This window comes from Rhincodon typus, chromosome 6 (assembly GCF_021869965.1).
Source record: "Rhincodon typus isolate 14 chromosome 6, sRhiTyp1.1, whole genome shotgun sequence".
In the NCBI taxonomy this organism is placed as follows: domain Eukaryota; kingdom Metazoa; phylum Chordata; class Chondrichthyes; order Orectolobiformes; family Rhincodontidae; genus Rhincodon; species Rhincodon typus.
The window spans coordinates 14823245-14848244 of NC_063337.1; the positions used below are offsets into that span (position 1 = coordinate 14823245).

At 40.1% G+C, this 25000-nt stretch overlaps 1 protein-coding gene across 1 annotated transcript in view; it reads left to right on the top strand.

Annotated features, from left to right (window-relative positions):
* Positions 1-20127, top strand: part of cyfip1 (cytoplasmic FMR1 interacting protein 1) — a 173372-nt gene extending 153245 nt beyond the window's left edge. The window contains exons 25-30 of the mRNA XM_048597890.1: positions 4704-4834; positions 12162-12234; positions 14622-14716; positions 17052-17290; positions 17774-17921; positions 19346-20127. Of these exons, the coding sequence (XP_048453847.1) occupies positions 4704-4834; positions 12162-12234; positions 14622-14716; positions 17052-17290; positions 17774-17921; positions 19346-19510 (851 nt within the window). The 3' untranslated portion in view covers positions 19511-20127. The remainder of the gene's footprint in view (positions 1-4703; positions 4835-12161; positions 12235-14621; positions 14717-17051; positions 17291-17773; positions 17922-19345) is intronic.
* The last annotated feature ends 4873 nt before the right edge of the window (positions 20128-25000 follow it).

The following is a 25000-nucleotide window of genomic DNA, read 5'->3' on the forward strand; positions in this document are numbered from 1 at the left end:
AACAGCCAAAGTTGTGCTCCATGTCGGCAACAATGGCTTAGCGTACTCGGTATTTTTGGGTCTTTGCCGGTTACTGTCAATGCTGTCTACTCAGCAAATGATCATGTCCTGGAACTTACCCAAAGTAATTTCAGCAAAGAAGTAATCAAAAGTGAAGGTTGAGGTTCTGCAAGCAGAATAGAGGGAGATAGGAAATAAATTGAAAAGCAAATGTCAATGGTGGCAAAGTCAGGATTTCTCCCTGTGCCATGTACCAGTGAAATCAGGAAAAGGAGAATATGATGAATGCATGGATGGAGAGATAGTGTAGCAGAAGGGATTTAGATTCCTGAGGCATTGGGACTGATTCTGAGGAAGAAGGGACCTGTATAAGCTGGACAGGTTACACCCCAGCGGGGTCAAGGCCTATATCCTCATGGGGCACTCGGATGGTGAGGGAGGATTTAAACTAGAGTAGCAAGGGAATGGGAACCTGAATTTGGAGACAAGACAGGAAAATGCTAAAAGATAGCAATGAAAGATAGAAAAGTAGAGAGCAAAAGCAGAAGGCAGAGGAAATAAGGGCTAGCAACAAATTAGACCCTACTACAAAATAAAGTATAAAAATGTTTAAAAACAGTTGTAAGTTGTTGCAATATATTTGCGGAATAACTAAAGCTGAGAACTGAATGTCAGAAGGCTTTCAATACTTAGGAGAGGCAAAAAGAAAATGGTGGGATTGGGTTGTTTGCAATGATTTCATCCTGTACTATCATGAACAAAGAACAAAGAAAATTACAGCACAGGAACAGGCCCTTCGGTCCTCCAAGCCTGCACCGACATGCTGCCCATCATAACTAAAACCCCCTACCCTTTCGGGGACCGTATCCCTCTATTCCCATTCTATGTGTGTGTTTGTCAAGACACCCTTTAAAAGTCACTGTCATATCTGCTTCCACTACTTCCCCCAGAAGCAAGTTCCAGGCATCCACCACACTGAGTAAAAAAAGCTTGCCTTGTACATCACTTTTAAACCTTGCCCCTCGCACCTTAAACCAATGCTCTCTAGTAACTGACTCTTCCACCCTGGGAATAAACTTCTGATTGTCCACTCTGTCCATGCCTTTCATAATCTTGTAGACCTCTATCAGGTGGCCCCTCAATCTCCATCGTTCCAATGAGAACAACCCAAGTTTCTCCAATCTTTCCTCATAGCTAATGCCCTCCATATCAGGCAGCATCCTGGTAAATCTTTTCTGTACCCTCTCCAAAGCCACCACATCCTTCTGGTAGTGTGGCGACCAGAATTGAACACAATATTCCAAGTGCGGCCTAACTAAGGTTCTATAAAGCTGCAGCATTACCTTCCAATTTTTAAACTCGGTGCACCAGCCGACGAAGGCAAGCATGCCATATGCCTTGTTGATGACCTTCTCCACCTGCATTGTCACTTTCAGTGACCTGCGTACCTGTACACCCAGATCCCTCTGCCTATCAGTACTCTTAAGGGTTCTGCCATTTACTGTATATTTTCCATCTGGATTAGACCTTCTGAAATGCATTACCTCACATTTTGCCAGATTAAACTCTATCTGCTATCCCTCTGCCCAAGTCACCAACCGATCTATATCCTGCTGTATCCTTTGACAGTCCCCATCGCTATCCGCTATTCCACCAACCTTTGTGTCATCGGCAAACTTACCAATCATTTATATATATTACAAATAGAGAAGGTCCTAACACTGATCCCTGAGGAACGCCACTAGTCACAGCCCTCCATTCAGAAACGCACCCTTCCACTGCTACTCTGTCTTCTGTGACCGATTAAGGTTATTTGCTCAAATTCATAAGTATTCTGTTCATATGTTTATAAATATTTCTGTGCTGAGCTTGGTTTACAGGAATAAATTCCAAGTCCAATTCGCTACAACTAATTGAAACAATTAACTAGAGGATTGCACTTTCTGTCCAAACTCTCGCACACGTTATCCCATTTATGGTAATGTTAGAAATGCACAAGGACCAAATTGGTAACCAGAAACCACATTTTGCATTAATGAATATTCAATACATGATGCTATCCGTTGACATCCGTTACAAACCTAATCATTCAGTAGTCAATTCCACTTTCAGTTAACAGCTATTTGGAAGTGTCAGATTAATGTTCATTATTTCCTCTGGTGTTCAGGGTATCTTACATCTAGCATGAAAATTTTCACCCTTAATGTCCTACAATGTGAAAATGCACACCAGTCTATGGCCTGCACCAATGTGCTTTATTAAGATGTAATACATAACATTTAGGACATGGACATTTTTCTAATCAAACTGTTCACAGATGTTATTGCGTACATCTGGAGCAGGTAGAACTTGAACTGGAGACTCTTGGCTCAGAGGTAGGGACACTAACCACTGCACCACAAGTGCCCTCTGCAACATGTAAGGCTTAAAACTATTGTCAATATTTCCAGCAACTGTTTATTTTTGTTTGTTAACAGAATTTAAAGTCAGTCAATTAATCGTGGTCATTATCAAGTGCATATTCTTGGATTTTTAGCTGTAGTTCACCTGGAAGAGGGCATACAGTGGCCAACATGCAAATTAGTTCCCTTGACAATAGCTTCAAGGCGGCTGTGAGGAATAATTTGTGTGTTATGATCTTGATTTGGCAACTCAAATTGGCAGGTGCGTTGGCTTTGCAGTATTGCAAGCAGACTTCAAAATTGTAGCATTTTCCTGCCCCTTATTTTTCTTTGTTCCTGGTGATTGAAAAAATGAGAGATGATGTTAGTTAACTTCTTTCGAAGTGGTTTCCTTCATTCAATTACAGATAATAAGCTTCCCTTCAATGTATTTTTTGATTATTTCATGGATTTGAGCATTGTTTTGTGGCATGGATGATATGGTGGCTCAGTGGTTAGCCAGCATTCATTCCAGCCTTGGGTGTCTGTCTGTCCAGAGTTTGCACCTTCTCCCCGTGTCTGTGTGGGTTTCCACCAGGTGCTTTAGTTTCTTTCCACAGAACAAAGGTAGATTGGCTATGCTAAATTGTCTTGAGGTGTTCAGGAATGTGCAGGCTATGTAGATCAGCCATGGTAAATGTGGGGTTATGGGGATCTGGCAGAGGGCTGGGTCTTGGTGGGGGAGCTGGATCTTGGTGGGAAGTTCTTTGGAGGGCCAGTGCAGACTGGATGCGCCGAATGCCCTCTTCCGTGCTGTAGGGATTCTGTGATTCTACTGTAGAGAAGTTTGTTACTTATTGAGGCTCCACATTTTTAAAAAATTAATAAAACTACTGTTTGATGGGCTACAATGTCCCCGGAAGGGACATGTTCTTCCCGGAAGAATTGTTTTACTCTAAGTACGGTTGGTAGCTAGTAGCTCATACTTGGAAGAGTGAAACTTCTCCAGCAGTTTTGGAGAGACCGGCAATCCTCTCTTGACTGACCATCCAGCTTGTCTCATTAATGGAAGCTGGAGAGGATGATTTCACCATGGCTGGCATTCATCATCTCAATCGTAGGACAACCATACAAGGCTAACTACAGTGCAGTAGCAGCAGATGAAGGAATATTTATCAAGCCCCTGCCCCGCTCAACTGTATGGCACTAAGCCATCGAACTTTAGTATCATTGCTATCAGTTGACATTTCTCCAAATCTTTTTATTCAACCAATGCAAGCCTTCAAGTTGCAAAGAAAATATGAAATCTACATTCAGTGAATAGAAGTGGTAACATTTTGCATTGATCATTGCCTTAGTAACACGTTTCTGCTCGTTTAATCACTCAGCTGACCAAAAGTAAACACCATCAACAATAATAAAAGCACTCAGGAATGGAGATGCAGCAGGGAGCTTCCAGACTTGAAGATGCTGACATCATCTAGCATGTTAGTTTTGGGATGCTGTTCCTGGTTTTGATTGTCGCTGTTCCTGCTTTTGATTGTCACTGTTCCTGATTTTGGAGGTGGTGATTTTGAGCCTAAGAAGACAGGCCACCTCACGATACAGGCAGATAATCTAGCCTCATGAAGTGTTGTTTAGAAGGTTGACTGGGAGCTCTTGTGCAGTGATAATGTCCGTACTCTGGACATGCAGCAGAGGTAATAATAACATCTCTCAACAGTTTGGTTAGAAATATCTAACATCTCTGAAGAGTTTGATGACAGAATATCTAGAAGGTTAACTAGGGTTATCCAGATGGAGCCTACAGACCCTGTCTGGAGCAAAGTACAACAATGGTCACCTGGCTGCTTTCTATATTTTTGAAATAGACGTTTAAGAAGTTGCCGGAAGGGCAACACCTCATTGAGGCACCCAACCAGTTGCCTTCTTTGTACTGTAGCTAGGTACTTCTCCAAAGCTGAAAGGCCTCTGACTGACCCTTTAGCTTCTAGAGCTGGCCCTTAATTGGACAGGAAACCCATATCCATGCCAATTAAAGGCTCACCCTGTGAAAATCGTGAATTTATGCAGTTTCCGCTGGAGGCAGTTTTGCAACACAGACTCCTATTTACTGCCTCCATGTCAAAAACCTAGAAATCTTTACTCTTTTTTTGATTAACCTCCAGATCTTTAAATGTCCATCAGGACTACTGAAAAGGCAGGTGGAGTCCTCGTTCCTCATCGTCCTGATGCCGTCATAGAAACATTTAGATTACTTTGTATAACTTTTATGAAATGTGCAATAATTTATGGTTGACATATTGTATTTGTAAACAATAGGAATTCTGGAATTCTTCCATCATCAGCTGAAAGACATTGTGGAGTATGCGGAACTGAAGACTGTGTGTTTTCAAAATTTACGAGAAGTTGGCAATGCTGTTCTTTTCTGTCTTCTTATTGAGCAGAGTCTGGTAGGTAGCATTTGTTAACTGCTGTATATATGGTCTAGAAAATTTTCAGACAAAGTGGTCCTACTGTTTTATTTAGAGAAGCTGGTGGAGATCCTTCTTTAATGCTCACTTATATTGCTGCCCTCCCTCTTCCAAATGGGGAAAATATCCATTGAAGGCAACAGGCTCATTTCATGTGATGCAAAGTAAATTGCACAGAAGTGAAAAGCAAGCATAACTGTTGTAGTTTAAGGTTTTTTTAAGAATGTTTTGTTACATGTCATTTATTATATGCATATATACTGTCATTTGTTTTCCAACCACTGAAGGAGATTTCCAAGAATTATATAAAGTGTCAGGGCTATAACTTTCAGAAATATGCCTAAAGGTTTGGGTCATCTGCACATTGTACAGTGTCATCTTAAAATATTGAGGATTCAGCGCTGCAAAAATTCACCAAAGATCCTTAAACAGCATCCTTCAAGCCCACGACCATTTCCGTCTAAAAGGACATGGGTGGCAGATTCATGGTAACACCACCACCTGCAAGGTCTCTTCCAAGCTGCTCACCATCCTGACTACGAAATATATTGCCGTTCCTTCAATGTCACTCGGTCAAAATCCTTGAATTCCCTCCCTCAGGGCATTGTGGGTCTTCCACATCACATGAACTTCAGTGGATCAAGAAGGCAGCTCGTCACCATCTTCTTGAGGGGAACTCGGAGTGGGCACTAAATGCTGGCCAGCCAGTAACATCCACCCACCACAAAAGAATAAGGAAAGCTTAAAGAATATAATGAAGCCAGTATGTCAGTAGAGGAGCATATGAGACAAGGCAGTCAGGCAGTACCTAGCAGAGAATATAAGAGAAAGACCCCATGGCAGGCAGTTAACAGCACCTAGAGGAGTAAGCAAGACAAGTACCCTGAGATATGGAATCAATCTCACTCGGAGATGGCAGTAAGAACTGAAAGATGCCAAGAGCTGTGGGCACTGTATGTGACTCAGACAATCACATTTGCAGAAAGTGTCTTCAGCTACAGCAACTTGAAATCGGGGTTTTCAAACTTGAGAGTGGCTGGAGTCACTATGGTGTGACTGTGAAGCTGTGATCCCACCATAGCATAAAACCAGGCAGGCAGAGGGGGAATGGGTGACCACTGAGCCATCTAGGAAGGTCAAATGCAGGAGTCTTCGGACTCTTTTTCACTCAATACGTGGGTTTCCATTTTGAATACTGGTGAGGGCAGTGTTTCAACGCAGTTATTTAACATGGCCCAACAAGTGACATTACAGGTGACTCAATTGCAGAGTTTGGGGAAGAAGAGTGGAAGGACAGTAAAGGTGGGCATTTCCGCATCTGGGAAAGAAACGAGTGTTTCTGTGACCATAGACTTGACTCCAGGATGGTATGTTGCATCTCAGATACCAGGATCAAGAATGTCACTGAGCAGCTGCAGGCTTCTTTGGAGGAAGTGAAGAGCTAGAGATCATGATCTACATTGGTACCAATGATGGAGATAGAAAAAAGGATGAGGTCCTGAAAGTAAAATTTAGGGAGGTTGGCATGAGGCTGTGAAGCAGGACCTCTGATGTAATAATCTCTAGATTGTTCAAATTATCACGTGCTAGTGAGTGTAGAAACATGAATGTTGAGCAACCGAACACATGATTGCTGCAAGAGGAAGGGCTTTAGATTTCTGTGGCATTGGGTCTGATTTTGGGGCATGTGGGACTCCTATAAGGAGGACAGGTTACACCTTAACTGGACTGAGATTAATACACTTGCAGGGAGATCTGTTCGTGCTGTTGTGGAGGGTTCAAATTAGTCTGTTAGGTAATGGGAACCTAAGAAGGAATTGACATAGAATAAATACCAAGCTAATTATGAGAAGTAGAAAATCCTTAAGTGAAAATGGTAAGCAGCAGAGACCAATCAACCAAGGTCAAATTACAGAATAGTGATTTTTTTTAAAAAAGACAGAATTAAAAACAATCTATTTGAATACATGCTGCATTTGGAACAGGCTAGATGAATCAATGGCATGAGTAAAACAATCCAATTTAATTGCCATTTCAGAGATGGCTAAGACTGGAAACTGAATATTAAAAGTCATGTGATGTTTAAGAGGGATAGGCAAAAAGAAAAGGAGATGGGGTAGTGCAGATGATAAAGGACACGATCATTGTATTAGTTACAGAGGACCTCCAGTTGGAAGAGCAGGATGTAAAATCTGTTTGGATGGAGCTAAGAAACATTAGATGGAGAAATTAATAGGCCACCAAACTGTAGTGGTAATGTGGGGCAGGGTATAAATCAGGAAATTAGGGTGAATGTGGCAAAGGACATACAATAATCATGGCTGATTCCAGTCTACATACAGACTAGATAAATCTGGTACCAATGCTGTTGAGGAAGAATTCCGGGATGATATATTGAGGAGCCAATCAGGGCACAGTCTCTTTCAGATGTAATCTTATGCAAGGAGAAAGGATTAATTAATAATGTTATAAAGTTGCCCAAAAATGCTATCAGCCTGACAATTAAGAGCGTTAGCGAGAGAGATGTTATTAGTGGCAATTTTTCAAAATTCTATTAATTCTACAGTGCTGCTTGCATGTTACAGGTTACAAATGTGACCCCACTGTTTAAGAAAGAAGTGAGAGAAAACTAGGAACTACAGACTCATTAGCCTGATGCCAGTAGTCAGGAAAACAAAAATCTATAAAGGATGTGGTTACTAGATATTTAGATAATAATTCTGATCTGACAAAGCCAGTGTAAGCTTAGGGTGGGAAAATCATGCATGATAAATCTGATACATCCTGAAAGAAAATCATAGTAGCTGAGCTGATAGAAGGAATCAGTGGTTGGATTTTCAGAAGGCCTTTAATCACGACCGACCTACCAGGTTAATAAACAAAACTAAAGATTATTGGACTAAATTTTAATATTTTTGTCCTGCAGCTCTGCTTATTTGATGGAAATGTTTGAAACTGGGATTGGGTGGAATATGCTAGCATGGATTGAGGACTGGCACAAAGCAGAGCATAGGAATAAGTAGATTATTCTTAAATTGATAGGCCTTGACAAGTGGGATACTGAAAGTATCAGTGTTTGGTCCCTACCTGTTCACAACCTATATCAATGTGGGGGCTAATTGTAATAATTCTAAGTTTGTAGAATGTACAAAACTTGGTGAGTGAGACTTTTGAGAAGAGTGCAAAGAGGATTTGAGGGGATTTGGACAGGTTTAGGCAATGGATAAGATCATGGCAGATGGCATATAATGTGGATATGTATGAGTTTATCCATTTTGGTAGGAGAAACAAAGGTGCAGGGTATTTTTTTTTTAAAAATGATGAGATTGGAAAGTGCACTGTCCAAAGCGACCTAAGTGTCTTGTTCATGAGCCACTGAAAGCTAGCCTGTAGGTGCAGCAAGCAAATTAAAAGGCAATTTGTATGTGAACTGTTGCAGGAGGATTTATGTACAGGAGCAGATAGGTTTTGTTTTAATTGAATTGTGCACTGATTAGACCTGTGTGCAGCTCTGGCCCTCTTACCTAAGGAAGGAGATACTTGCCATAAGTGAGTGCACTGTTAGGTGTTCACCATGCTGATTCCTGGGAATTATCTTGTCTGGTAAGGTTGAGGAGACCGGGAAGAATGAGAGGCGATCTCATAGAAGCTTAAAATTGTTGAGTAGAGATGCAGGATTGCCCAGACTATAGGGCCCTGTACAAGGGGGACACAGTAGCAAAATGAAAGGGAAGCACTTGGAACTGAGGTGAAGTAGAACTTCTTCATTCAGAGGGTGGTGAGTCTTTGGAATGTTCTACTCTGGAAGGCTGTGGCAGCTCGGTCATTAACCTCAAGTCAGAGATTGATAGATTACTGATTATTAATGACATCAATGGATATGTGGATAGTGCAGGAATATTGCATTGAGGTAAATGATTAGCCATAACTGAGAATGATGGAGTAGGTTTAAGGTACTGAATGGGCTACTCCTGCTCCTATGTTCCTAGATCTAGGAGGACTTTGGGTAAAATCATTGAAGATTTTTTAAAAAACCATTGGAGCTTACATTCTTTAAATAATTATCTTTGAAAAATAATGCAGATTTGCTACTTAAGTCCAGGCAGAGCATTGTTTTGCTCCTAATCTGCTGTATCTCACAGACTACTTTCTTGTCGTTCTACAAGATCAACTCCCTCCACTTCTGCCAAATCCTACTGACAAAATGATAGTTCACTGATTATATATAATCTGTAATATGCAAACTGGTTATGCAGCCAACTGGTCTGTACCAACGTTTATACTTTACTGAATTCTAGCTTTGTTATGGTGCAAAAGGAGGCCATACAGCCTATTGTGCCTGCACCAATTCTCCCAGTGAGGATCTTATCTAGTGCCATCCTCCTGCCTTCTCCTTATCCATGCACATTCTTTCTACTGAAATGGCCAACTAATTTATGTTTGAAACCGTTGATTGAACTCATTTCCTCCACACTGTGCATTTCAGACCCCAATTACTTGCTGCGTAAAAAAGGTTTTTTCTCCTATCACTGCTACTTCTCTGTGCTAATTAGAGGGAGAGGAGATTTGGCTGAATGTAAGCTTACAAAAGATTTTAAACTAATTAGAGGGTTTTAATGAGATTAATTTGGGCTTTAATTAAGCCAATTAGAGACCTTTAAAATAATTAGAGAGGGGAGGATTTGGCAGAGAGGACATTTAGGCTTATGCAGCAAAATAATATGACAGCAGTACAGTACTTGGATAATGATAATGTGGTGCGGGGCAGGAAGACAGGAAGGGATGAAGTATGCAAACATAGAGAAACAGCAACAAATAGGGTCAAAAGGAGAAAAAAAAATGGTAGAAAGGCAAAATTAATAGCTCATTACTTAAATGCATTTTATGCAGAACAAAATAAATGAATTAATGGCACAAAGAGAGTTTATTGCATATTACTTGTAGCCATTGTGCAGACATGGTTATAAGGAAACAAAGACTCAGAATTGGATATTCAGAATTAGAAAAGGTATGAGGAGGAATAAGTGCGACAGCAAGAACTGACCTCAGAAGATATAGAATCCATATGGTTGGAGGTAAGAAATAATAAGGGGAAGGAGACAGTGAATCCCCTACTGTCAACAGCTGGAGGGCTGTTACCATTGACCAGAAACTGAACTGGACTAATTATGTAACTACTGTGGCCACAAGAGCAGGTCAGAGGCTCAGAATAACTGCAATGAGTAACATACCTCCTGACTCCCGATCTGCAAGGCACAAGTCAGGAGAATGATGGAATACTGCTCACTCACCTGGATGAGTGCAGCCCCAACAACAGTCAAGAAAGTTGACAGATACAGGATAAAGCAGAAACTTGACTGGCGCTACATCCACAAGCATTCAGTCTCTACTCCAGTGATGCTCAGTAGCAGTGTATCTACAAGATGGACTGCAGAATTCACCATGGTTCCTTAGACTGCACCTTCCAAACCCATGCCTACTACCATCTAAAACAAGGGCAACAGATGCATGGAAACACCACCACCCGCATGTTACTGTCCAAGCCAGTCACCATCCTGACTTGGAAATATATCATCACTCCATGTGTCATTCAGTCAAAATCCTAGAACTCTTTCCCTAATGGCACTGTGGGTTTACACAAGATGAAATGCAGCAGTTCAAGAAGACACTTCAACACTACCACCTCAAAGGTAACTAGAGATGGGTAATGAATGCTGGCCCAGCCAACCATGTTCATATCCCATGAGTGAATAAAAATAATTACACCCTTTATTTTTACTCCTAAAGCCCTGTTGCTGCTAGAATTTGTTTCCTCTGTTTTCCACTTTTACCTTTTATTTTTCTCTGTCATTTCTAACTGTGTTTCCCTTTATTGTGTCTCCCCACTTAGGTTCCCATTTCCCTGCTGCTCTTGTTTAAGCCATCTCCCACAGTCCTAGTGAACAGTTCTGTGCTGCTGGGGTGCAACCTGTCCAGTTTGTACAGGTTGCACCTTCCCTTGAGTTGATCATGATGCCACAGGATCTAAATCCCTCCCTCCTACACTATCTCTGCAGCCAAGCAAAGGTCAGTTTCTCCTATTCCTGATCTCACTAGCACATGGCACTGGGATTAATCCTGCATGAACTATCTTTTGGGGTCCTGCTTTGAAATTTATTTCCTAGCTCCCTATATTTTGTTTGCAGAATCCCGACCCTTTTTCAACCTAAAGAATTGGTACTGATGTGGACTGTCACCTCAGGCTGTACTCTCTTCCCCCTTCAGAATTTACCACTGCCACTCATTGACATTCTTGATGCTGGCACTATCCAGGCACTGTAACATCTTGGAATCATATCTGTGACTTCAGAAACATTGATCTATTCTCCTTATAATAGAATCCTCTACCGCAATTGCTTCCTTCCCCAAAACCACTCACGACATTATAGACTTGGCTCTTCCTGCATCCTCCTGAGAAACCATCTCTCCCAGCAGTTACCAAAACAGAAACTCTGTTAGACAGAGAATTGGAGCATGGGACTCCTGTGCTACTGCCTAGTACCTTGTTTCAGACTGATGGTCACCCATTTCCTTTCTGCCTGTGCATTCTGTATCACAATGTGACCACCTCACTGTCCATGTTATCCAGTCTCATGGATGTGGATGACTGCAGCCGCTGCTCCATATCTGAAATTCGGCTTCACAGTGGCTACTGCTGGAGGGTTTTCCTGCACATGTTCCCATGCTGAACAGTAGCACATTTGATTTGTATGCTGTATCTATTTTGTGGGTAGTAAAGCTTTTTAATACCGCATCGTTTTGCACAATGTTTAGAGTGAGTTGTTTTCTAGTCATTGTGAAAAGTCAGAATGCATATAATTTTATTCATCTGCAATTGTTGGGTACCTAATGGAATCGAAGAGGTGGTTAATTATCCAGTCAGTGCAACTTTTCCTCATTGCTCTGCAAATTTGTGTTATTTAAGTACATTACTTATCCCTTTTTTTGCGAATTACTATTGAATATTCCAAATTTCCCCTTAGCTCCTGATATGAAGGCACTTTAACCATTTATAAGAAGTTCCCAATCAGCTGTGCCATCCAGAGAAGTTCTTATGAATCAGGCTGCCTGGCTCATTGCTCACTAACAGCACATTGTTCTCCAGCACAAATCTGTTACTGAATATAATGGGTTAAGAATATCACAATAAGTAAACAAATCAACTATTTCACACTTTACTTTTTCAGTGTAATGCAATAGCAAATTTTCTTGCATAGTTTTATGCACAACTTCTGAATTGTTGCCTGAATGTGTCTTCTCTCCTCAGTCTCTCGAAGAAGTCTGTGACTTGCTACATGCAGCACCATTCCAGAATATTTTGCCAAGAATCTATGTCAAAGGTAATGCTGGGAGCGCTAGTTACTGGTCATTGAATTCAATGTAATAATTTTAATGCTTTTTTAGCCTTAAATAGCTATTCCCATATTGTCTTTAGGCTAATGTAGTTAACATTTCAAATAACATGAATACAGTGACTTGAACAAAGAACAAAGAAAATTACAGCACAGTCCAAGCCTGTGCCGCTCCAGATCCTCTATCTTAACCTGTCGCATATTTTCGAAGGATGTGTATCCCTCTGCTCCCTGCCCATTCATGTATCTGTCTAGATACATCTTAAATGATGCTATCGTGCCCACCTCTACCACCTCCTCTGGCAACGCGTTCCAGGCACCCACCACCCTCTGCATAAAGAACTTTCCACGCATATCTCCCTTAAACTTTCCCCTCTCACCTTGAAATCGTGACCCCATCATGAAGCCATCATGCCTTAAAATTAATATTTTTAAGAGCTACAAATCGGTTACAGAACTAAAGGAGGAATAAATTACATAAAGTTAACATGAGGTACAGCAAGTAATTAGGAAGACAAATGGAATGTGCCTTTATTGCAAGGGAGCTGGAATATTAAAGGTATGGAAGGTTTGCTACAACTGTAAAGGGCACTGCTGAGACTTCACTTAGAGTACTTTCTACAGTTTTTGGAGGCCTTATTTAAGGGTGGATATATTTGTATTGAAGATTCTTCAAAGGAGGTTCATTCAGTTAATTCGTGGATTGAATGTTTTCTGAGGAAACGTTGTTCAGGTTCAGTGATATGTTCAGTGAGGTTTTGAAGAATAAGAAGTGATTTTACAGGAATGTATAAGATCCTTGGAGGGGAGCGGGGAGTCTTGCCAGCCTTATTTCTCCTTGTGGATAATCTAGAACGGGGGGCACAATTTCAAAGTCTTGGGTCACCCGTTTAAGACAATTTTTTTTAAGAGGGTCATGAACCTTTGGAATTTTCTTCTCTGGAGCAATGTGTATGTATTCAAAGCCAAGTTGGACAATTTTGATCTACAAGCGAGTGAAGTAATGGCCAAGTCCCTATTATAAGTCACATTTAAAGTTGATTACACATTCCGGCAATGCAGTCTAGAACTTAATTGTTCACTGTGTAAAAACATTTTTCCTCACATTGCCATTCACCTTAAGTCTGTATCCTCTGGTTTTCGACCCTTCTGCCAATTGAAACAGTTCCTCCCAGACAACTCGTCAGTTTGAACACTTCTGTCAAGTCTCCTCTCAACCTTCTCTAAGGAGAACAGCCCCAGCTTTTCTAATCTGTTCTTGTATCTGAAGTCCTCTTTCCTGGAACCATTCTCCTGTATCTTTATATTTTCTCTAAAATGTGGCACACAGAACTGGAAAAATAGTTAAGGTCAAACCAGTATTTGATTAAGTTTCATCCTAACTTCCTTGTTTTTGTATTCTATGCCTATGCATAAAAACTAGCATCTTGTTTGTTTGCCCTGCCACCTTCAGCAATTTGTATACACATTCCCCTCCCGCCAGTGTCTCTACTGCTGCACCCCTTTTGGAATTGTACCCTTTGTTTAGTATTGCCTCACCTTGTTGTTCTTATCAAAATGTACCACCTCATAATTTTCTTCATTAAATTTCATCTGCTACATGTCTGTCCATTACTGTTTTTCATAGTTTACAATCCCCCCACATTTTGTCTTGTCTAAAATTTTGAAATTGTGCTCTGCACACCAAAGTCTAGGTCATTTCCACAAATCAGGGAAAGCAATGGTCCAATTACCAATCCCTCATTATACCTTCCTTCAATTTTGAAAAACTGTCACCATTATTCTTTGCTTCCTGGTGCTCACCCAACTTTATATTCCTAATGCCGCTGTCACTTTTATTCTATGGCTTCAGTTTCGCTGATGAGCCTATTATGTGACACATCAACAAGTGCTTTTTTGGAGATGCATCAACTACATTACTCTTGTCAAGTGTCTTGTCAAGACTAGAAAATTCCAAAAAAACTCTAATCAATTTATTCAAGCATATTTGACATTTAATACACCTCTGTTGGCCTTGATTGAGGTATTAATTAATAGCAGTTCTTGCAAGAATTTTCTGTCTTAAAGAAATCTAAAGTCCTTCTGGATTTAGCTCAGTCCTTGCTAAAATGAAGGGCTGTGCATTTTAATTGAATAAATGTGTATTTTACATGTATTTTGAATTTGAATAACAAAAATTAAACTTGAAGCGAGTGTAAATCGAATCACTTAATATCGATCTGAAACTTCATGATTTAACTTGAGACTAAAAGATTAAGTTTGTACACAGGAGCTAATTACAGGGATTAATACGGGGAAATGCATCAAGCTTCCTACGTTGGATAAGTTATGATGTTTATGTTTATGTTTATGATATTACCTATCTAATTAATCAGAGGGTGAGCGGCTGGACACAAAGATGAAGAGACTGGAAGCTAAATATGCTGCACTTCATCTTGTTCCACTGATAGAACGACTTGGAACACCTCAGGTAATTTCTTTGCTGATAGTACATTTTGTTGGAACTCGAACGTTACAAGATCATAGAATTGTTGCAGTGCAGAAGGAGGCCACTCAGCCCTTCTTGCTTGTACTGATTCTATTATCAGTGCCAATCTCCTGTCTTTTCCCCATATTCCTGCACACCATTTCTATCGAAATAATCATTCAAAGCTCCCTTGAATGGATACTGATTTGAATTACCTCTTCACGTTTGCACACACATGCAATTATTCAAAGGTTATTTGAACCAATGTTTATTGCCTCAATACAGCTGAAACAGATATCTGTGCAAGAACTTCTAAGAAACACTCATGTTTTAGTAGTTACTTAACTGCAAGCTATAAATTTGATCCTCAGTCCATGTTGCAAATTCTTCATTGGAAGACATCATTACTGTGCAGCAGAAGAATGTGCACCTCCATCTAACGAATGCCTAGTGAGATAATCTAGGAATCATTTTACTTGCACATTCTTGAAATTCTCAACAGTCTGGAATTTACCCCTCCATTCAAAAGGAGGTAAATCCCAAGGCTGAAACAAAGTGTGTCAAGCCAATCAATTTAGATTGATATGGATTTTTAGGTTTTTAGTTTTGTACTGGCCAATAACTGAACAAACTGGTTATTTTTTAAATTGAAGTTCCTTGTCTGAGATCATTTATGAATAATAGTTCTGAAAAGTTAATCTGACAGATTTGCTGTCAACTGCATTGAAAGTTCTGTCTTTGAGTGTTCCTGACAATAGAGGTGATTTGATACTCGGGAGCTGACGTATCTAACCTCTGAATGACTTTTCAAATAACTGGATATGTTTGAAACCTGAAACTCGAGCAGCATTTTAGTTCTGACATTAGTTATTGTTTGCTGAATAACATTTAGATGTTAGAAGCTTGAAGGGTATGACTTCCCATTTTAAACAGCAGAATTGCACATGCCACAGCCCTTGTAAAAGAACACGTTCTGAAACTTATAATGACCAACTCTTTGTGGGAACAATTATGATGTGAATACTCTGGTTTCCTTCAGTTCTTTTACACTCCAGATGTTGCACAGTGCCTAGCGTAAGTAGTATATTATAAGAATAAAGACATGAATACCGCTGAAAATATAGGTAGTTCTGTTATAACGTATGTTTCGCTTTGCAAATTGACTGTAACGTGAATGATGAATAGTGGACGGTGTTTGGATAATGCGAACTTCCTGCTGTACAGATATAGCGATTTCCATATAATGTGATTTTCTATAGCACAAGTCACACAAACGCCAGCTGTCGCCTAGCATGTTTTGTAGAAACTCTGCAGCTTGCAGTTCTCAGGACAATTTGCAAGAACTAGCAATGTAACATGTTTTTTTGAAGCAGTTCTCAACTTCTGTACTACCAAATGACTATTTATAAAACAAAGACACTTGTTTGGAAAAACTCTCCAGCAGCCTGTTTCTAACCTTTAAATTGACTTGTGTAGGAACTCTCGCACTGTCTGTAAGTTATAGTGTGTGATTTTAACTTCCCCCAGTATTGGCTAGGATTCCCTTTGTGTCAAGGATTTAGATGGGGCAGAATATGTTAGGTGCATCCGGGAGGGTTTCTTGAAATAATAAAGAAGATGGTCCACTAAGGAAGGAGCTGTACTAGACCTTTTATTGGGGCATGAGCCTGGCCAGGTGATTGAAGTTTCAGTGGGGGAAGCATTTTGAGAACAGTGATCATAATTCTGAGATGTTCGAGATAGTTATGGACAAGGATAAGATTGGTCCTCGGATGAAAGTGCTAAATTGGGGAAGGCTAATTACAGCAGTATTAGGCAGGAACTGGAGAAATGAGATTAGGGCAGCTGTTTGACAGTAAACTCACATCTGATGTAGGTCTTTTAAAGGCCAGTGATCAGAGTTCAGAATCAGCATGTTCCTGTGAGGATGAAAGATAAGAATGGTCCTTTTAGCCCTCCTAATTCCTCGTTTAGGTTCTTTTCTATATTTTTATGATTGACCATGGAAAACTGAAGTCAATTATAAACACTTGCGGACATTTTACTCTCTGTGCATCTCCTTCACAAAACCCTATTCATCGTGACTGCCAAGCCTGTCTTGAGCATCTTGCTGACCTGGCCCAGGAATATCCTGGTATTTGTTGTGAGCAAATCTGAGAAATCGGACAGTGGTTTTTAAAAATCATTACATACGCAAGCGGTAATTGTTAATGAAGCATTTTAAAACTGTTGCATATTCCATTAGTCTCAATGACGTTAAAAATAGAAAATTAAGATAGTCTACCTGAGAGATGAACATTTAATTCTGGATTTTATTTTTAAACCTTCCTGTAACCAGCAAGTTGCAATTGCGAGAGAAGGTGATCTGCTGACAAAGGAACGGCTGTGTTGTGGTCTCTCCATGTTTGAAGTGATTCTGACACGAATCCGGCAGTTCTTGGATGATCCCATATGGCGTGGACCTCTTCCGACTAATGGAGTAATGCATGTGGATGAATGTGTGGAATTCCACAGGCTGTGGAGCGCCATGCAGTTTGTTTACTGTATTCCTGTGGGAGCACATGAGTTCACTGTAGAGTAAGTGCCTTGCTGTTTTAACATTTAACTTCCAAAGCAGCACAAGCTGCACCCCATGTTCATTTGTTAGCGTTAATGATATCTCTCAATCTAACCTGTACCTGATCTAATCTAATCTGTACCTGATCTAACCTGATTCTCCCAGGCACAGTTCCAATAAGAATTCCCAAATAAAGAGTAGACACCTTGATCCCTCTCTATCTTAAGATCCTCAGGCCAGTGGCTATAATTGAGGTTGGCTAATTGAGCACAGACCAGGCTTAATACAAGGCATTTTCCTGATGAGAGGGCCTCAGTTCACATCGTTCAAATAGGCTGATTGATTAGGTTAGCTTCTTGATATGGTGTGGTATAGGGAAACATTCAGGTCTAATTTAACTTTCCGATCAAATCTGAAAGACCTATCATAATCTATCCAGTCAATCTGAAATCATTCAAACTCTCTGTGCTACTCAGCATTAACCTTGCCTTTAAATCACACAGGCAGTGCTTCGGAGATGGATTGCACTGGGCTGGCTGTATGATCATTACACTGCTTGGACAGCAACGCCGATTTGATGTCCTCGACTTCTGTTATCATTTGCTCAAAGTTCAGAAACATGATGGGAAAGATGATGTCCTCAAAAATGTGGTATGTTTACCTTGAACATCTTCACTTGGCTGCCATTAAATCTGTATGATGAAATCACTTATTCCGGCATTTGAGAAACCATGCATTTACTGGAAAAGTGGAGTACTGTTCAATGGTCACTTCACAGTTTGATGTAACCCATCCCAATAATGAACTATTTCACAGCAATAAAGGGATGGAAAAGGAACAATTCGTGAACAAGAATCTTAAAGTAACCAGTTGAGAACTAGTTAAATGGTAGTCATGGTAGCTTCAGTTGACTGCAACATCCCCACTGAAGAAATCTAGAAAGATTGAGTAACCATATAGGCAGACCCTGGTTACGAATGGAATCCATTCCTGAGTACATTAAGTGGGAGGTGATGGCCTAGCGGTATTATCGCTGGATGGTTAATCCAGAGGCGCAGAAAATTTTCTGGGGACCTGAGTTCGAATCCCGCCACAGCAGATGGTGGAATTTGAATTCAATAAATATCTGGAATTAAGAATCTAATGATAATCGTGAATCCATTGTCGATTGTTGGAAAAACCCATCTGGTTCACTAATGTCCTTCAGGGAAGGAAACTGCCATCCTTACCTGGTCTGGCCTACATGTGACTCCAGATCCACAGCAATGTAGTTGACTTTTAACTGCCCTCTGGGCAATTAGGGACGGGCAATAAATGCTCGCCTGACCAGAGACACCCACATCCCATGAACGAGTAAAGAAAATAAAACAATCGTAAGTTAATGCGTACGCAAGTCGAACACAAGACCCTGCACTATAAAATATCCATTTGTAAGCATGATGAAACGTTTGCACGTTGGATCCTTAAACTTAATAATAATATGGGATCATGTGGATTAGATCAGAGCTGGCGTAGGCCATTTGGCCCTTTGAGCCTTTGCTGTTCATTATAATCATGGCTCATCATTGAGCTCACTACCTAATCTCTTGATCCCTTTACCCACAAACTATATCTATCTCCTTCTTGAAAAAAGTAATGTTTTAACCTCAACCACTTTCTGTGGTAGCAGATTCCACAGGCTCACCACTGTCTGGATGAAGACATTTCTCCTCATCTCAGTCCTAAAAGCTTTACTCCTTATCCCTAAACCATAACCCCTGGTTCTGGACTCACCCACTATCAAAAACATCCTGCATGTAACCTGTCTAGCCCCGTTAGAATTTTGAGTTTCTGTGAGACCCGCTCCCCACCCATTTTTTTCAACTCCAGTGAATGCAATCCTAACCAACTCGATCTCTCCTCATGTGTCAGACCTGTCATCCAGGAATCAACTTGGTAGACTGTACTGCACTCCCTCTATGGCAAGAACATCCCTCCTCAGATAAGGAGACCAAATGTCTGATTATCATTTATGATTTTACATTGTATAATTTCTAAATCACCATTTACGGAGTTTGTTTTATTTTAATTTGCAGCCTTTGAAGAAAATGGTTGACAGAATTCGCAAGTTCCAGATTCTCAATAATGAGATCTTTGCTATCTTGAACAAGTATCTGAAGTCAGGTGACAGCGAGAATGTACCTGTGGAGCATGTCCGCTGTTTCCAGCCACCTATTCATCAGTCACTAGCAAGCTCATGAGAAAATTAAACTCTTGGAACAGTTCAAGAATCCAGGGATATTTGTAATTCTAAAAATCATAACTTTACTGTTCTGAGCGCCTGCATAATAAATTGGCTGATGCACTGAATTTTCATGATGGGAAATGTTGGATTTAAACTGCTGGGTGATTATTTTATTTTTAAGAGGTCAGTGCATGGTTTGCTGTGGTTGAGGGTTTTTACTGATGTATTTGTCATCAAACACTACCAGCAATAAGAACCAGACAGAGATTTAAAATAAAACAATAAAACTGGCTATTTTTAGAATAAATTTAGTTGCAAAGGTTTCATGATAAATTTAATGTTATCAGAATGTGATTTTTTTGTAATGCCATTGTTATAAAAAGATTAACAATTTTGTTCAAATCTATATATTTTACTACACCTGCCTGCACTTATAGTTTACTGGTGCTATACTAAAAGATGCCATTTTCTATTCTATTCCAATAATATTTTTGCTCCTATTTTTTTCTAGTATAACTCATTTACAGTAAGCTTTTCCACAGTTTATAGTTGCAATAAACTTGAAAATGAACTTGGACTTTGTTTGAAATCTTTGCCAGGTTGTATGGAAGAAATAAATACTACTTCATCTAATTTTAAGACTCTTCAACTTTCTCTTACACTTGAATCACAATTGAGTTGTTTGTTTCCACTAGTTGTGATATGGAGCCACATAGGAATAGATCATTAATCTCATTAATGGGATGCTGCAGCTTAGTTCAATATCCTTGGCCATGGGAGGGAGAAAGCCCAACTTTGTTTCTGACTGCTAATTGCTGTCTATTGATTATCTGTTAAAAACTGCACGTGTGAAGGTGAGGTCCGAGCAGGATTAGCCTCAGCTATGATACTTCCCACGCATCAAATTTTCAGTGGACCTTCATAGCCTTAGCTTGCGCATGCATAGAAATTAACTAGGATCATGGGTTCCTGATGTCTGTGCAACCATATCTGAGTGTGAATCGTTGCTCTTAAGAGGGGGTGAATGCAGTTATTTACTGGCTAAAGGTTTGCCCTCTATGTGAGTAAAAATTAACATTACTAACTATTCTTTGCAATCGTTTGTATATATTTGCTGTTTGTATAGTGGGGAAAGAGTTCACAATTTGCTACAAGACTAAGACAGATTTTGCAGAAAGAAAAAGGTAGTGAAAGAGTAATCATTTAGAACAGACCTGCATTTATTTTTGTAAAAAGTAATTCCTGGGATATAGGGGTATTGCTGGCTGGGCCAGCATTTATTGTCCTTCCCTAAGTGCACTTGAGAATGTGTCGCTGACTTGCCACCTTGAACTGCTGCCATCCATTTGGTTTAGGTAGACTTCCAATGCCATTAGAGAGAGAGTTCCAAGTTCTGACCCATTAACCCTGAAGGAGTGGTGATGTACTTCGATGTCAATATGATGAGTGGATTGGAGGAGGTGATATTCTATGTATCTGCTGCCCTTGTTCCTCTAGGTGGTAGTGGACATGTGCTTGGAGGGTGCTATCTAAGGAGCCACAGTTAATTCCTGCTTTTCTGATGAAGGGTCTAGGCCCGAAACGTCAGCCTCTCTGCTCCTATGATGCTGCTTGGCCTGCTGTGTTCATCCAGCCCTGCACCTTGTTGTATCGGATTCTCCAGCATCTGCAGTTCCTACTATCTCTAACTCCTGAAGTGTGTCTTGTAGATAGTACACACTGCTGCTACTGAGCATTGGTTGTAGAGGTTATGGATGTGGTGCCAATCAAGTAAACTGCTTTGTCATGTATGATGCTGAGCTTCTTGAGTTATCGTCTCCCACATCCCAACAAGAGGGGAATATTCCATCAGCTCCTGACTTGTGCCTTATAGATGGTTAACAGGCTTTGTGGAGTGAGGAGGTGAGTTCTTGCTGCAGGATTCCTAGTTCCTGACCTGTGCATGTAGCTATTGTATTTATAAAGATAATACACCATGGGAAATAAACCAGTTTCTGGCCAATGAGTGAGTTGTATGAAATCTGAGTGGTGAATTACCTTTGCCTGTGGTATACATGTGACTAGCACAATGATAGTACTGGAATGGGCTGTTCATCTCTCAGGCTGTCATAGATGCGTCTTAACATGAATCCTTCTTTCAATAATCATTAACTAAATTCTATCAATGTCTGCCTTGAAAATCTCAGTTGGTTCCATAATCATTTTTAGGAGAAAGGGTTCCAGATGGCACAGTAACCTTTGTGTGGAAAAAAACTGATGTTTTGCTCAGAGAACCTTGTTGTAACTTCAAGATTCTGGCCTCTTCTGGATTCCGTCACAAAATGAAATTACTTCACTATATCTATTCTAAACCTGTCATACCTAATTATAAATCCCTTAAATAGAACCATGAACTGTATAAACTCAGGAAAATACAAATCAAATTAATATATCTTCTCCTAAGTTAATTTTTGAAGCCTCTGTATTATTCTGATAAATCTAAGCTGTACTCTCAATTCCAATACGTCTTTCCTGAAGTTTGGTACACAAAATCAATGCACTAATTAAAATGAAAACTGACCAAAGTGGGAGAGACAAATTTTTAATCAGTAAACGAATCTGTGTTATAGGGAAAAGGCAGGAAAACTGAATTGAGGGCTAACAGATCACCCATGAGTTCATTAAATGGTGGAGCAGACTTGATGGGCTGTACTTCTGCATCTAATGATCTTGCAGTCAAAGTTTTGAAGCATTCCTTCTGTCTTTTGATTGCAGTTCCCTTTATGTAAAGATAAATTTCTATTAAACCTTTTAATTACTTTATTGCTTGTTCATTATGTTTCAGTGATTTGTCATGTTTCCCCTCCCCATGCCCACAGCTTCCAGTCTCACCGTAGCAACGTGCAATTTTGTACTTCAAGGTGGATGCCCTAACACTTACACAAATTGAAAGCCATCTGATGGCTTTCCCTGCTTGCTGTCAGTGCCCATTATAACTGTTACCAGAGAATCGCAGAATTGTTATGGCATTAGTAGGAGGCCGTTCAGGATATAGAGCCGGTGCAGGTACTGTTACCCAGTGCCAACCTCCTGCCTTTTCTCCATATCCCTGCACCTTATTTCTATCACAGTAATGACCCAATGCTTCAATTGAATCTGACACCAACGCACACCACCTGTAGAAGTGCCTAGTTTAGTGTAATCAGCAAACAGGGATATACAATTGTGTTCATCTAAATCATTAGCAATACGATGAAAATCTGTGGAGCTGAGTTCAGTCAGTAGGGAATGCCATTCACAACAACATCCTTTATCCTTCCTGTTAATGACCTAACCAATTACTGATTGATGTCACAAAGCTGTATCCCAGGCTGCACGTTATTGTTTTTGCAATAATACTATATGTTCGCCCTGGCTTCCGGAAGTTCATTTGAATAACATTCATTGTTGGCTCTATCCACCTGAAGAAGGTCTATCTGGATTATTTACCCATGACTCATCCATTACATTTTCACTGACCTGCAAATATTTGCACACCTGTTCAAGTTGACTTCATCCCCAAGTTTTAAAAGATGACCAAAATACAATCTTGGAAGGTGGTAACTTGTACATCTTATTAAATATATACCATTATCAGTCATCTGAAATATTACAACTTCCAATTCAGACAATGGTATAAGCATTGAATAGTTTTGAAACTGAAAATTAGAAATCAGAATGTATTTAATTTTGATTACAAGGTCAATTCTGTTCAACCCAGGGGCTGAGCTTGATCAGCTTAAGGATATCCATTTTACTAATGTATGCCTTCAAAATTCCTACAACAAAATTATTTTCCAGGGACCATGCACTGGTTTTAAAATATTTTTAGCTGAACATGGGTCAGAAACTAGGCAAAACAATCAAAACATATGAGAGAGCATATACACTCCACTCATGAATTATAACTGCAGCATAATGGCTCAGTCGTTAGCACTGCTGCCTCAGTGCCAGGGACCCAGGATCAATTCCATCCTCAGGTGACTGTATAGTTTGCACATTCTCTCTGTGTCTGTGTGGGTTTCTTCCATGTGGTCTGCTTTTCTCTCACGGTCCAAAGATATGCAGGCTAGATGGATTAGCCATGGGAAATGCAGGGTTACAGAGATAGGTAAGGGAGTTGGGATGCGCTTTGGAGGGTCAGTGTGAACTCAATGGGCTGAATGTCCTGCTGTAGGGATTCCATGATTCTACAACATAGTTCTACAACTATGTAGTTTAGGTGGTAATTACTAAGAGACTCTATAATATTATTTGGCATAATGTTATTTATAGTAAATATTGAGATGTGAGGAATATGTTGCCCCACAAAGATGCAAACACATTTGTTCAAACTACAAATGAAAGTTAGTGCAGAATTAGAATGTTTCAGTGATTGTGAAACATCAATATTGCATTTATGTACAATCTGCCCTTTTATTGTGTGTTTTGAAAGGTAGAAATGTTTATGTTCTACTGAATTAAAGTGGAAAGACCACTAACATAAAAGCTGTACCATAAAACCCCTCCCCATTGTTTCTTCCAGCATAGGCAGCACAGTGGCTCAGTGGTTACCTCTACTGCCTCACAGCACCAGGAACCCGGGTTGATTCTACCTTTGGGCGACTGTCTGTGTGGCGTTTACACATTCTCCCCGTGACTGCGTGGGTTTACCCTGGGTGCTCCAGTTTCCCCCCACTGTCCAAAGTTGTGCAGGTTAGGTGGATTGGCCATGTTAAATTGCCCACAGTTTCTGGGAATGTGCTAGCTAGGTGGATTAGCCATGGGAACTGCAGGGTTATAGGAGTGTGGGTCGGGGTGGGATGCTCTTCAGAGGATCAGTGTGGACTCAATGGGCTGATTAGCCTGCTTCCACACTGTAGGGATTCTATCATTCTATGAAAATAATGAGCACACGTGTTTTAAAATTGCCTTGTTAAATTTGTTTTTGCATAAAGAACGTCTTGTAATGCTTTTCTTTAAAAAAATATAGGGGTGAGGTTCTACGTTCAATACTGGAGAAAATACATAAATTACATACAGGTACAGATCATTGAGGATGTGTAGACAAAGAATTTTAATTTGATGTTTGGATCAGCAAGCATGAGCAGTAGAGAAGCTACTGTTAGTGCAGGACAGGCTGTAGGTGGTATTTTGGTGAGAGTGGAAGTCAGCACATTGCAAAAGTCATCCAGCAGTTTGTGTGCATTGAATATGAAGGTGAAAATAAATGCATGATTTGAAGCTTAGGTCAATGCTTGTACAGAATGTGGGTTGTTGTTCAACTTTAAAAAGAAACAGCAAATGAAGCAAATAGAGGTAAAGCTGGTTCAATGGCAAACTCCTTAGTTCCAGGAGTAGGTAACATCACAGGAAGCATGTGGAAGATAGATGAGATAAGAGTGGAACTACAGAAGGAAATGTCAAATCCAGTCATACAGATGTTGTTAGTTATATTAACATACCCGGTACCTATCATTATCTTTTATTAAATCAAGAAGGTTGAATT